At 35.8% G+C, this 15,238-nt stretch overlaps 1 protein-coding gene across 1 annotated transcript in view; it reads left to right on the top strand.

The window, feature by feature from the left end:
* Positions 1 to 6,037, top strand: part of LOC122200251 (olfactory receptor 5G3-like) — a 33,554-nt gene extending 27,517 nt beyond the window's left edge. The window contains exons 3-4 of the mRNA XM_042905727.1: positions 3,094 to 3,247; positions 5,073 to 6,037. Coding sequence (XP_042761661.1) covers positions 5,087 to 6,037 — 951 coding nt within the window. The 5' untranslated portion in view covers positions 3,094 to 3,247; positions 5,073 to 5,086. The remainder of the gene's footprint in view (positions 1 to 3,093; positions 3,248 to 5,072) is intronic.
* Positions 6,038 to 15,238: the final 9,201 nt, after the last annotated feature.

A 15,238-nucleotide genomic window follows, 5' to 3' on the forward strand; every position in this document is an offset into this window, starting at 1 on the left:
TTGTGTCATCTTCAATTTGTTTTTTAACTCTTGTATAGTTTTCAAAGAATACATCTTTTACCCCTTTTGTTAGCTTTATTCTAAATCCTTCAAATCCATGGAGGTTATAGAACATCTTACTAAGGAGTAAATGGGTTAATCACGAAATTAAAGAAGAAATAAAAAATACATATGAGGAAGTGAAAATGAAAACACAATGGTCCAAAGTCTTTGGGATGTAGTAAAGGCAGTCCAAAGAGGAAAGTATATTGCAATTCAGCCTATCTCAAGAGGCAAGAAAGGTCCCAAATACACAACCTAAACTTACACTTAAAGGAACTATAAAAGAAACAGCAAATAAAGCCTTAATCAAGCAGAATAAAGGAAATAATAAAGATTAGAACAGAAATAAATGATATAGAAACCAAAAAAAAAAATCAGTAGAACATATCAACGAAACCAAGAGCTGGTCCTTTGAAAGAATAAACAAAATTGATAAACCCTTAACCAGACTTATCAAAAGACCCAAATAGATAAAATCACAAATGAAAGAGGAGAGATCACAGCCAATACCACAAAATACAAACAATTATAAGACAATACTATAAAAAATTATATGCTAACAAACTGGAAAATATGGAAGAAAGGGACAAATCCCTAGACACCCACAAACTGCAAAAGCTGAAATAGGAAGAAATAGAAAATTTGAACAGACCCATAACCAGTGAAGAAATTGAATCAGTAATCAAAAATCTCCCAACAAACAAAAGTCCATGGCTTCCCAGGGGAATTCTACCAGACATTTAACGAAGAGTTAATACTTATCCTTCTCAAACTTTTTCAAAAAATACAAATGGAAGGAAAGCTTCCAAACTCATTCTGCCTCATCAAGCATTACCTTGATTCCAAAGCCAGACAAACACCCCACTAACAAGGAGAATCACAGGCCAATATCCCTGGTGAAACTGAATGTAAATATTCTCAACAAGAAACTAGCAGATCAAATTCAAGAGTAAATTAAAGCAATTATTCACCGTGATCAACTGGGATTTATTCCAGGGCTGCAGGGCTGGCTCATTATTTACAAATCAATCAATGTGATACATCACACTAATAAAAGAAAAGACAAGAACCATATGATCCTGTCAATAGATGCAGAAAAAGCATTAGACAAAACACAGCATCCATTCTTGATAAAATCCCTCAACAAAGTGGAACCTATCTCAACATCATATAGGCCATATATCAAAAACCCATTGCTAATATCACCCTCAATGGGGAAAAACTGAGACCCCTTCCCCTACAGTCAGGAACAAGGCAAGGATGTCCACTCTCACCATTACAATTTAACATAATACTGGAAATATTAGCCTCAGCAATCAGACAATCCAAAGAAATAAAAGGCTTCCAAATCAACAAGGAAGAAGTCAAACTTTCACTGTTTGCAGTTGACGTGATACACTATGTAGAAAACCCAAAAGAAATAGGACACCTATTTTCTTCAAAGATACCAATTATTTGTATGTTAGATCTTCTTTTATTCCTTGGTAATCATCTTTTCTATAACCACTTCGAAGTTGTAGCTTATTTTAAAATGTTATCTTTTTAACCTTCTCAAACATCTTCCATGATTGTTTTATGGAACATCTGGATTACTTATTTGTTTTGTTTCATGTGCTTATGGTTTTCATGTAATTTCTTTCCTGGGCTTAGCCAGCATATTTCCATTACTTGATATAATTTTATTACTTTTTCAACACTGGTATTTTTAATCTTAAAAATCTATTGAAGGATTTTGTATAATGTTTTTCTTTTAATAAAATGATTTTTTCCTTTTATTTTCCTTTCCCATTTTAGATTAATCAAATGTCATTAAAATCTGTTTTTGTTTTTTTCTTATTATTTTTAATTGGTTCTAAGAAGACGTTCCCTGACATTGTTAATCAAACAAATATAACATAATTGTAAAGGCTAAATGTACACCACGGTAAGTTATAAATTGTGGAGAGAGGAACTTATTTTCCAGCATTCAACAAATACTTACACAATACCAATTATTGACAGCCTTCTGAGATAGATAGTTAAAAATGAACTACCGATAAAATGTTTTAGGCATTGAACAGAAGGAAATGTCAACTCTTCTTTCAACAATAAGGTCCCAGAGAAGGTGGTGACAGTGGTGATGGTGGTGATGGTTTAATATGTGTCATCAGACTCTACTTGCTTCTCTCTTGTGTGACCCTTCTATCCCAAACAACTTCCTTGCTTCTGCTCCTGCCTCTGTGGATCTCTTCCTTCTGTAGCATTCTCTAGAATACCTTTACTTTCTAACTTCAGTTTATCTAAATTTTATTTATCATTCCAACATAATTCCTTCCTTATTTTCTTCTCTATTCCAGTTTTATAGTGAACTTTCATTACTTTGGAGTCCAGTGACTGTGTTTTATTTTTTCTAGAGTGAAGCAAAAGCTTCCTTGAACTGCTGTGTATTTTTTTAATGTCTAGGTTTCTGTCCCCAACTATGCTATAAAACCCTAATAATGATACATAACGTTAATGAGTACTGATTCTGTGCCAGACACTCATTAAGGACTTTAAATGTATTACTTCATGAAATCCTTGCAACATCTCTGTGAACTAGACACTCGTGGCTTCTTTATTTTACAGATTAAGAGAATGAGGCACAGAGAGACTTAAAAACTTGCTCAAAGTGACATAAGCAGAAAGACTGTGGAATTAAGATGAATAGCAGGTGATGTGTTTCCAGAATCCAAGTGCAAACTATTTCCTCCAAACTGGTCCTGGTGCTCAACATATCACTCTCCACTGATAGAAAAAAAGTTCTTTGGGCAGAGGAAGATCTCAAAGGGGTTGGGGGAAACCACAATATATTCTTAGGAACCCTCTTTTTAAGAAAAGACATAGTTAGGAAATAATATTTGGTCTAAATGCCACTGAGATTCTTTTAATTTTGTCCCTTTAGGTGTAAACTCTTGAGGTTTTAGTTCTTTGGGGACCTGGCTCTAAGATAATGAAAACTCCCAGGAAAATGTCCTTTATTCTGTGCAGTATGTGTATTAATGTGAAGGTCAAAGAGTATCTCTTTATTCCCAGGCTCTTCAAGATGGGAGATTTGTCTTCACCGAGTATTTAGAAACTCATACCTTTTGGGATAAGTTACCGCCTTGAAGGGAATTAGTGTCCCATTCTTCTAGAAAATGATGATTGAAGCAATTAAAGGAACGACATGAGGGATATCCTTAAAGAAGTGAGTACACCGCGTTTTGGAAAATGTGACATTTCCAAATTTTGGTGGAGAAACATCAGGTTGAGTTTGAATGTCAGGAAAATAACTTTCCCAGCACAGACTCTCTAAAGAGAGCAGACTTTGAGATTTTATTCACATTCTCAGGAAACTAAACAACTGGTTTGTGTTTTTTTGTTTTAAACTGAATTTCTTGTTTAGTTTTGTATAATACAGAGATTCTGAAATGTCCACAAGGATTTCCAAAATCACAGAATGTAGGTATTAAAGGGCATAGAGATCATCCTCCTTGTATTATAGAAGACTCGAAATGACTTATATTCAAATAAATGAAAAGAAGGAAGGAAAGAAAGAAAGGAATAAAGAATGAAGGAAAGGAAGAAGAAAGAAAGAAAGAAAGAAAGAAAGAAAGAAAGAAAGAAAGAAAGAAAGAAGGAGAAAGAAAAAAGAAAGAAAGAAAGAAAGAAAGAAAGAAAGAAAGAAAGAAAGAAAGAAAAAAGAGAAAGAGAGAAGAAGGGAAGAAAGAAAAAAGCAAAGGGTGGTTGGACCAAAACTAGAAACAGCCTCTCTAAACTACCCCTACATCCACATACCTATATTAGTATATTTGGGCTACCATAACTGAAAACGTTTATGCCATACCTGATGCTCCTAAGTTAAGCCTAGAATTGTCTTTGTGACTACTGAAAGCTTACTTTATATCACACTGAGGAAATATGATAATGATAAAAGAAGCAAATTTAATACAGTCACTATATTGTATACCAGGCTTCACACATAATTATTGTATAATATGAGTAGCATATTGCTTTTATTTATTTAAAGATTAATTGAAGTGAGAATAAGAATAAGTAATAATAAATGTTACTTAAAGTCAGATCTTTTTCATATAAATTATCCTACGTAGTGATTGTCTCCTCAGAAGCCATTTGATATTATCTTCCTGAACTAATAAGACAAAAAGTCGTGTTTTCTTCACTGTGCTCCATGCATAAGTTATTCTGCATTTGATATTTTCATATCTTATTACTGTAATTGATATTTCCTAACAAATTTCAGAATAAGTACGTTAAAAAGTAGTTTACATAATGTATAGGGAATCACATAAAATAATAATTTCTTACTTTGGTGCAACACACGCTTAATTTTCTATACACTTATAATGATGACATTTCCACTTTGCTGTCCAACATTTGCTAGGTCATCTGTTTTCAAAGGCAAGATCTCTCCATTTCTCCCCTGACATCATACTACTTTACATGAGTAACTGCTTTGCTAATTGTGTACATTATCCTTCCATAGGCCATTATCAGTGCAAGTAGAGAAGAGACTGATCAGCCCATCTATGAATTGTGTCTTAACAATATTAGAATGACACTGATCCTTCAATGAGAACAGGAACTCCCTTGCTTAGTCTTTCCCAGATGTCTAATGTCTGCATATCACATTGGTGAGATTTTATAGTCCTCCCAGTAAGGGTATTCCTAAGTAAGTTTTATTATCCCATAACACAGTAAGATGAAATGTGGAGGGTAATTCTCATTTCAAACACAATTTTAGAACTTGAGGAAGGTTTTGACAATATAGTTGGACTCTTCTTTTTATGAGAGAGTACTGAATCCAAAGAGATTGAGGGTGAATTGTCCAAGTTTACAGAGAATCTTTGCACAACTCTCATACCTAGTACATGAAAATATTGTCTTTCAGATAAACAATATTTCAGTAATTGTCTAATATAGATCTGTTTAGCATAATGTTATTGACTTAAAATATATTTGTAACTGTTGGTTATTTTTTGATAAAAATTATTTTTCTTTCTTTATAACAGGTTAAAACTGACCAATGGAAGATAAGAATCAGACAAAAATGACTGAATTTCTTTTCTTGGGTCTCACAGACATTCTCCAAGAGCAGATTGGCCTCTTTGTCATGCTCTTCATTGTCTATCTTGTCACCCTGGGGGGTAACATAGGGATGATCATTCTCATATGGACTGATCTCAGATTCCACACTCCTATGTACTTTTTTCTCAGCCACTTGTCCTTTGTAGATATTTGTTCCTCTTCTTCCATTGCCCCCAAGATGCTGTGTGATATCTTTGCAGAGAAAAAAGGTATCTCTTTCATGGGTTGTGCTACACAGATGTGGTTCTTTGGTCTTTTTGTGGCAACTGAATGTTTCCTCCTGGCTTCCATGGCATATGACCGGTATATGGCCATCTGTAAGCCCTTGTTGTATACATTCATTATGTCCCAGAGGGTCTGTGTGCAGCTGGTAGTAGGGCCTTATGCCATGGCTCTTCTAAGCACAATGACCCATACAATTCTCACTTTTCGCTTACCCTTCTGTGGTACAAATATCATCAATCACTTCTTCTGTGACATTTCACCACTGCTTTCCTTAGCATGTGCAGACACCTTGATCAATAAATTAGTGCTGTTCATCTTGGCTGGAGCAATTGGTGTGGTCAGTGGCCTGATCATCATGGTCTCCTATGTTTGCATCCTGGCGGCCATCTTGAAGATGCAGACTGCTGATGGGAGAAGGAAAGCTTTCTCCACCTGCTCTTCTCACCTGGCAGTTGTCTCCATCCTGTATGGGACTCTTTTCTTTATCTATGTTCAGCCTGGCTCAAGTCCCTCCCTGGATATCGATAAAGTGATTTCTCTGTTTTATACCGTGGTGATCCCCATGTTGAACCCCCTCATCTACAGCCTGAGGAACAAGGAGGTAAAAAATGCACTCAGGAGGAAGTTTGAAAGGAAAAATTCTCTAATGGTTTTGGCAAAATAGAACCCTGCCGTGTTGTACCATAGATGTTGGTGCAGGCTGTGTAGGAGAAAGATCACTGAAGTGGAAATCAGAAGCTGCATGTGAGTTCATGCACTACCAGGTCATAGATGATTTGAAAAATGGACTAGTACTTAAATATTTTTCTGCCCCATCTTGTTCTGTAACATGATGAGATTTTCCAAAAAATATAGAGATGGATCAAGAACATTAATGTGAAAATATACTGGTAGAAAACTTAGGTAAATATTTGTACGATCATGGATGTTTAAATACTGTTAATCCAGACAGGCAAGGAAACCAAAGTTATAATAGAAATTTCAGAGCATGAAAAACAATATTAAAAGGGAAATAATAAAATAAGAGAAAATATTTGTGTACACGTGCCAGACATTGGGATAATACCCCCAATATTCAAAGAGCATTCTATAATTCACAATAAAAAAGAAATACAATAGCTAATTGAGTGAACAAGTGAACAAGCAATTCACAAAATGTGAATGCAAATTGCCAAAAAGGTATGGGAAACATGCTGAACATCATTACTGGTCAAGTAAATGAAATGAAATTAAAATGACAGTGCAGTGCCTTTCAATGTAGGAGAAATATTGATAGTTTTCAATGATGATGAAATTTCTATTTGGCCATGTAACACTCTCATTTCCTGCTGATAGTATGAATACTACAATTCCACAAAGAAACTGGTAGTATCCATATAAAATAATAATCTGGTATTTGAACCATAAATCCCTCCATTAGAAATGTAGATGACAAATATAAATAACAAGGTAAATATTACATATATTTCCACATTATATATGGAAAATAAGAATAAAAGAAATAACTTGAATATCCAACTCTAGAAGAAACACACTTTTTCTTTTTTTCTGTGAAATGTACAGGAAATTGATAGACTGGATTCCATAATCATGGACTGACCTGGAGAGAACTATTGTATGCAGTCATTATTAGGTGGGGAAAAAAAAAAACAACAAGTTGAAGATCAACATGCAGTTATGAAAATTAAGAAAAAAGGCAAAATGTATGTAATGAATAAAATGTGCATGTGCATGCAGTTGTAAAAGCATGGAACATTTAAAGGATGCACAGCAAGCTGTTGACATTGATTACTTCGACGAGAGTTGCACTGGAGATAGGAAAGGAGAGGTTCTATTCAAACACATTTTAATTGCAGCCTAATCTCCCTTGAGTCTTACTTGGGATCCATTTGGATGGACCATTTTCATCTTCTGACATATTGCTGTCTTGCCCATCTCACTTTATTTATTGGGTGATCTGATGGGACCCAGGACATCAGGGCAGTCCTGGATACATAATTATTTTGTGTCTCTTGTGCTAAAATTTCTTTTTTATTAAGGCCCACAAACAGACCACGAGCTCTTTCTCAAAAGCCATAACATTCTTGTTGCCAATGACATTGGCTGGCTTCAAGAACTGCATGATTCTCCCACTGAGGCTTGTGATAAGCTCCACCTTGCTTCTTACCCCATGAATTTAACTTTGATCATAAAGTCTGTTGTACTGTACCCGGACCTGCTGCAAAGCCTTTTCCTGATCTGCATCCCACGTTTCTTCTGTTAAGTGTTTATTTGTTTTCTGAGAGACAGACAGACAGACAGACAGAGTGAGAGCTGGAGAGGGGCGGAGAAAGAGGGAGACATAGAATCTAAATCAGGCTCCAGGCTCTGAGCTAGCAGCGCAGAGCTCAAAGCAGGGCTCGAACTATGAGCTGCGAGATCCTGATCTGAGCAGAAGTCGGATACTTAACCCACTGAGCCATCCAGGTGCCTCTGCATCCCACTTTTCTAAGTCAGATATAATTCTTGTTTTTGTTTCTCTGTAGGTGATGTGTCTTTTTGACTCTGCCTGCTTTCAAGATTTTTTCTCTATTTTCGATTTTCTGTACCTTGAAAATTGTATGCTAGACATAGTGTTTGCTAGTATTTACTCTGGTTGGTGTCCTCTGAACTCCCTGGATCAGTGGTTTGGTGTCTAACTTTAATTTGGGGAAAATAGTCATTGTTTCAAATATTTCTTCCCTTCCTTTCTCTCTTTCTTCTTCTGATAGTCCCATGATATATATGTTAGACCTTACTTAGCTATTTGACTCTGTCCTCTCTCTCTCTCTCCTTTTTTTTTTTGTCTTTATTCTCTTTCCTTTTTTAGTTTTTGAGGTTTTCATTTCTATATCCTCAGACTCTTTGATTCTTTTCTCAGCTGCATCCAGTCCAATGAGCCCAACAAAGGCATTCTTCATTTTGGTTGCAGTGTTTTTAATCGCCAGCAATTTAATCACAGCTGATTTAAATTCCTGGTCTGATAATTCCTACATCTCTACCATGTCTGATTCTGGATCTGGCTCTGTCTCTTCATATCATGTTTTTGCCTTTTTGTATCTTTCTTGTTATTTTTTTCTTGCTAGCCAGCTAGTGTACATAAGCCTTTAGCAATGTAGTGGTAAGGTGTGGAGGGAGGGGAGCATTCTGTAGTCATCCGATTAGGTCAGGCTTTTGGTGTAGTTGTACCTCTGGACTGTGAACTTCAACAGTGTTTCTCAGTGTTTTTTTCTCCCCCGTAAATTGGGACAGGATGACTAGAGTGGACCAGAGTGGGTTATTTCCTTCCTCTACGTGGAAGGCTACAGGAGACTGAAGTTGGCCATTTCTCTTCACCCTGATCAGGATCTGATGGCACCCCAGCAGGGTACTGTCTGGTTGACTAGTTTCTCCTGAGGGCAGCCTTTGTTAAGAAGTACAGAGCTCTCTGATGGATTTGAGAATGGTTCCTCCTCTCCCCTGATGGAAACAAAAGGAGATTTTTCTCTTACATTTACTATGGGCATGTGGTCAAGACTCTGAAGGTAAATCTCACTCCATTGCTCAGTTCAGGTTTTCAAGGAACTGGTTCTCATGGCAGTTTCCTCTTGTGGGTAAACTGTGACTGTCTGCTTTCACCTGTGTGTCTCTCCAATCTTGGGACAGTGGCTTGCCCTGTGTCCTCCCCTCTCTTACAGACCCAAGAAGAGTTCTTCATTCATCTGTATTTTTAACTTTTTACTTACTAGGACAGAGTGGTGACTTCTAAGATCCTTGCATGCAGAACTAGAAACCCACAGTCCCTTCATGGTTTTTGCAATAATGTTCTCTCTGCCTGAGATACTCATCTTCCAAAATATGCCTGAAGCACTCCACACCTTTCTGCCTTGACCAAAGATCATTTTCTCAATGGTGTTTAACTTATTTAACACTGAATTTGTTACCATCTCTACCCGACCAAGAAATTTAGATTCTCTTTACTCCGGTCTAACCTTCTCTGTTATCCATAAAATTTATCACCTTCCAACCTGTAACACATGTAAATTTATTTTTTTAATTTATTGTTTATTATCTTCTCTCATTAAAATGTAAGCTTCATGTGCACTTGTTAATTTATTAAACTGGTACATCTCAACCACTATTCGGACCTATTGTATGTTTGATATTTATTCAATGGTCAGATGGTGTGGTTTTATGAGAAAAAAGTCTGACTCATGTGATAGGTGGGTAATCTCACCATTGTTTGGTCATTACACATTCTTTTTTTTTTATGTTTACTTATTTTGAGACAGAGAGAGAGCATGGGAAGGGGAGAGAGAGAGAGGGAGACAGAGGATCTGAAGTAGGCTCTGCACTGTCAGGGAAGGATGAGAGGATCAGACTCACGAAGTATGAGATCATGACCTGAGCCGAAGTTGGACGCTTAAAGGACTGAGCCACCCAGGTACCAGAGTCATTATACAATCTTATGCTATTCTTTTGTTGGCTATCAGGTGCCAATAGTCTCTAGATGTTTCAGAGTCTAATACAGGTGAGTATTTGTACCTATCTTCAGATGATGGGAAAGTCTTAGAACAATTTAATTTCATTCAACCCACTGTTGATTTGAATGTTTATTGTTTTCATTTAATCAGTTTTCTATGAAGGACATTATGTTTAGTTTCTATTAGTTAATATCTCTATAGTTACTCACATCTGAATTTTTCCATTGAAATACATACCTCTCTTCATCCCTGAGATTCCATAAGTAATGTAATATTCCTTCTGACTAATGAAATGATTAGTATTATCTCTAGTTCAGTCTACACGTGAAAACTTTTCTTAGATTTTCCTTGTTTGAATACACCTTTATTTCACCTCCATAGTTTCACCTACTGTAGAGTTCTCAGGTGCTACTTTTTTCAGCACTTTAAAGTTATTCTATCTTCTTCCATTTTTTTTATTTGTGTTAATAACTCAGATATCGGTCTCATTGCTCCTTCAAAATAATTTTTCCTTTTTCGTACTGAGTGAATTTCAGATTTTCTTTTTCTTTAGTTTTTGTACTTTGAATATGACGTTCTGAAGTGTGTTTTTCTTTATAGGTATATGAAATTTAATATTGTGGGTTTTTTAAAGAATTTTCCAGGTGCTCTGATTTCTAACTACATATGGATTAGAACTTGTATGAAATTTAGTCTGTAAAGCTCTGCTCTGGGACATCACCTAACATCAATATTTTCAACGAATAAAATATGGCAGATTTCATTAATGATCAGAAATGTTTTAATGGGGTTTTGACCCCTGAAAGTATGTGGCTTGTATAAAAGTGTACCTGAAAGTGGTGTCTGGGACTCTACCCACAACTGAGAACCTTCCCCCGTCATTCTGAATAAACCTAAAACAGGATATTTCCAAGTTGTGTGTAGTTAGTTTTTTGTTACATATTTGATTTTTTCACATTTAGCTCCAGTCACCCAAAACAACCTATACCAACTTTCAGGGATAGTTTCTGAATTGTGAGCTTCTGTCTCTTAGAAGCCGGTGCTTCTTACTCAGTAGAACTCTGTTTTGCTTTTCAAAGATGATCCCAAGATGACAGAATATTTTTGTTTTCAGAAGCCTTCCTTGAGGGAAAAATCCACTGTGAGGTGATAGTGGCTCAAACTCTAACATCCATGTCATGTAATTTCTTCTCTATTGTTGTAGAGTCATGAGGTTAAGGGTTCTTCATAGATCAGGTGTCAATGTATTCAAATATGCACTTCATATTGTGCTAAATGAGAGTCAGAAAATGACAAGGAATTATTTTATCTGTTAAAAGACCCTGGTTAATCAGGACAAATATAAACAATGATACTTCGCTAATTCTACATTGGAGACACTTGATTTTTCTTGCCTAAGGTCAGAAGTTTAAACATTTTGGTAGAAATTGGAAGCAGTTATGAGGGTCAAATAAAGGATGTTACCAAAGAGGTAAGTTTCCTGAATTTGTATAGGCCAAATCCATGGAATGATATTAATTATGATTTTATGGCCAAAATGTTTTTTTTAAATTCTCCAATACGAAGCTTCTTTCAAATATTTTTGTGCATGCTTCTTGCTAAACATAAAATTTACATGATTCTTAAACCTGAATAGCAGGTCTTTTTGAGTTACCAAAATGTGCATTCCGTTTCCCCCATTTTAATGAAAATCTACTGATGTGACATGACTGGTATTCCACTACCAATGGTTTTTTGACATATACTTTTAAAAAATAAATTATTTTTAAATTCCACTTTACTATTTTCCTGCAATTACATGAATCCATTCATGAGCAAATAAAAATATTATTTGCAATGAATCATGCTTTCTTTGGAAGCTTAGATTTGTGTAAGAAATGTCATTAAGTGACATTCATCCATAAAGATATGATTTTAAAACCTCTTTCTTGCCAGCTAGGAATTGAAGAGGCCATCTCCTGATGTAGTAAGAGTGCTCAGTGAATAAGTGGCTAAGTATTTTAAAATGCTGTTTCTGGATCAGTTGGAACTACAAATATGACTCAAAGTAAATAGCTGGGAATATTAGGATAAGGTATTATCTTTTATTTATCAAAGTAGCAGTACCAGCTATATCACTCTACCTCTTGGCTGAATCTCAGGGATTAAATGGTGGATGCAAAAAGGATTAAGCGGCAGTGAATTGAAGTTGGTGGGATAAGATGGGACGTCAACAATCAGAAGCCACTTCAAGCTAGACCACCCCTACCAACACCTGTATTATTCCTGCTGAACTACACGTACATTTTCTAGAGAAGTGAAGTTATAAGGTACAGAAGTTAAGACATGGTTAAAATAGTAGATTTGCATGTACATTTGAACTTTGAATAACATGGATTTGAACTGCATGGCCCACCTATATGCATATTTTTTGGATAAAAATAGTACAGTACTATAGTTGTATTTTTTCTTGCTTATGATTTTCTTTTTAAATGTTTATTTATTTTTGAGAGAGAGAGAATGAGCGGGGGAAGAGCAGAGAGAGGGAGGGACACAGGGCCTGAAGCAGGCTCTACGCTGACAGCAGCAAGCCCAATGCGAAGCTTGAACTTAAACCGCAAGATCATGACCTGAGCCAAAGTCAGACACTCAACCAACTGAACCACCCAGGTGCCCCTTATGACTTTCTTAATACCATTTTCTTTTCTCTAGCTTACTTTATTGTAAGAATACAGGATATAACACATATAGCATACAGAATATGGGTTAATTGATTATTTATGTAATCAGGAAGCCTTCTGGGCAACCTGGAGGTTATCAGTAGTTAAATTTTGGGAAATTGAAAAGTTACGTGCAGATTTTTAATTGTGAGAGAGTCAGCACCCCTAACCCTCACATCACTCAAGGGTCCACTATAATTCATTTGTGAGGTCATGCATACTGTACAAACTATTTCATATTGTATTTTCAATTAATAAAAATATGAGTATCATTTCATCTGATTAAATTCTTTACCCAACGTAATTTCCACTGTTTGATGCTTTCACTTACAAAGTATGACTATACATAGTACAATATTTAAATTGCATAACAGAAAATAGAAGTAAATGTAAGCTTCCCATCCACAGGATTCAAATGGATCCTGATGAAGAAGTTTCTTTATCAGGAAGTTTTCTCTGCATAGGGGCACCTGGGTGGCATAGTCAGTTAAATGTCTGACTCTTGGTTTCAGCTCAGGTCATGATCTCAGTTTGTGAGTTTGAGCCTTACATCGGGCTCCATACTGACAGTGTGGGGCTGCTTGGGATTCTCTCTCTCTCCCTCTCCCTCTGCCCCTCCTCTGCTCTCTCTCTCAAAATAAACAAACTTAAAAAAATTATTTAAAAAAAAAGAAATTTTCTTCGCATATAAAAGCATGCATATTTGTACATGTGTGTCCTTATACAAATAACATAAATGAAAGCTTAGCTTTTACACATCTCTACTTCCTGCTTGTTTGTTGATTTATTTATTATTGAATAAATTTGATATATAGCATTGTGTAGGGTTAAGGCATATAATGTGTTACTTTTATATATTTATGTGTAATAATGTTACTGCCATTGTAGCAATATTTTTCACATTACAGAATTACAGTACAGTATTTTGTCTGTAGTTATTGTACTCTGCATTAGATCTCTATGGCTTATTACTATTGGCTGCAAGTTTGTACTTTACAACATCAGTCTTATTCTTCCACTCCCCCATCCCATGGTGGCCACCATTTTACTCTCTGTGTTTCACAGTTTGACTTTTTTGGATTTCACATATTGGTGCTATCATACAGTACTTACCTTTCTCTGTCTGGCTAATCTCAGCATAATTTCTCAAGGTACATCCATGTTGTCTCGAATTCCAGGATATCCTCCTTTCTTGTTGCTAAATAATATTCCATTGCATATATGCCCCACATATATCTTGGCTATTGTGATTAATGCTTCAATAAACATGAAAGTGAAGATAGCTCTTCAAAAACACGTTTTAATTTTCTTTGGCTATATACCGAGAAGTGGAATTGCTGGATTGTTATGGTAGATTTATTTTTAATTTGGGTGGGAGGAGTTTTGTTTTCCATAATAGTTGGAATTCCCACCAGTAGTGTATGATTCCTGTTTGTTTGTTCGTTTGCTTGTTTGTTTGTTTGTTTGTTTGTTTGTTTGTTTGTTGTTCTCTACATGCTCACCAGCACCTGTGGTCTCTTATCTTCTTGGTGATAGCCATTCTAACAGGTATAAGGTGGATTCTCCTTGTGACTTTAATGTTTATTTTCCTGATGTTAGTGATGTTGAATGTCTTTCCATATGCCTGCTGGCCAGGACATTGGAGAAATGTCTATTCAGTTGTTTTGTCCATTCTTTATCAGATTGTTGGATTTTTGTTTAGTAGTATGAGTCCTTATATATTTTAGATATTAACCTGTTCTCCAATATATGGTTTGCAAAAATTTACTCCAATTGTCTTTTCCTTTTTAACTGTTTTTTTATGCTTATTTTTGATAGAGAGAGAGAGAGAGAGAGAGAGAGAGAGAGAAAGGGGGGGAGGGGCAGAGAGAGACAAAGACACAGAAACCGAAGCAGGCTCAAGGCTTTGAGCTGTCAGCACAGAGCCCAACCTGGGGCTCAAACCCATGAACCACAAGATCATGACCTGGGCTGAAGTTGGACGCTTAACCAACGGAGCCACCCAGGCACCTCATTAACTGTTTCATTTGCTGTGCAGAAGCTTTCGAGTTTGATGTAGTCTCGTTTGTTGAGTTTTGATTTTGTTGTTTGTGTTTTTGGCATCATGTCTAAAAATCATTACCAACACCAAAATCAAGGAGTTTCTTTCTTATGTTTCCTTTTAGAAGTTCTATGATATCATAACTTATGTTTAAGTCTTTGATTTCTTTTGAGTTTTTGATGTGAGATAAGGGTCTAATGAGATCATTTTGCATGGGTTTCTCCAGTTTTCCCAGCACTATTTGTTGAAGAGAATGTCTTTCCCCAATTGAGTATTTTTGTCTCCTTGATGGATATTAGATGACTGTATATGCTGGGATTTAACTCTGGCCCCTCTATTCTATTTCATCAGTCTATGTGTCTATTTTTGTGTCAGTACCATATTATTTTTATTATTATATCTTTGAAGTATAGTTTTAACCAGGAAACATAATAACTTTGGCATCCACACACATTTTTGCTTGGGTCTTCCATTTCTGTGAAGAATGACTTTTATATTTTGATGGGGATTACTTTGAATCTATAGAGGGTTTCGGACAGTATGGAAATTTTAACACTATTAATTCTTCTGATCCATGAACAGGCAATGTGTTTCCCTTTTTGTTTTCTTTAATTTCTTTCAGCAAAGTTTTTTTTTTATTTTTC

This window comes from Panthera leo, chromosome D1, assembly GCF_018350215.1.
Source record: "Panthera leo isolate Ple1 chromosome D1, P.leo_Ple1_pat1.1, whole genome shotgun sequence".
Classification (NCBI taxonomy): Eukaryota; Metazoa; Chordata; class Mammalia; order Carnivora; family Felidae; genus Panthera; species Panthera leo.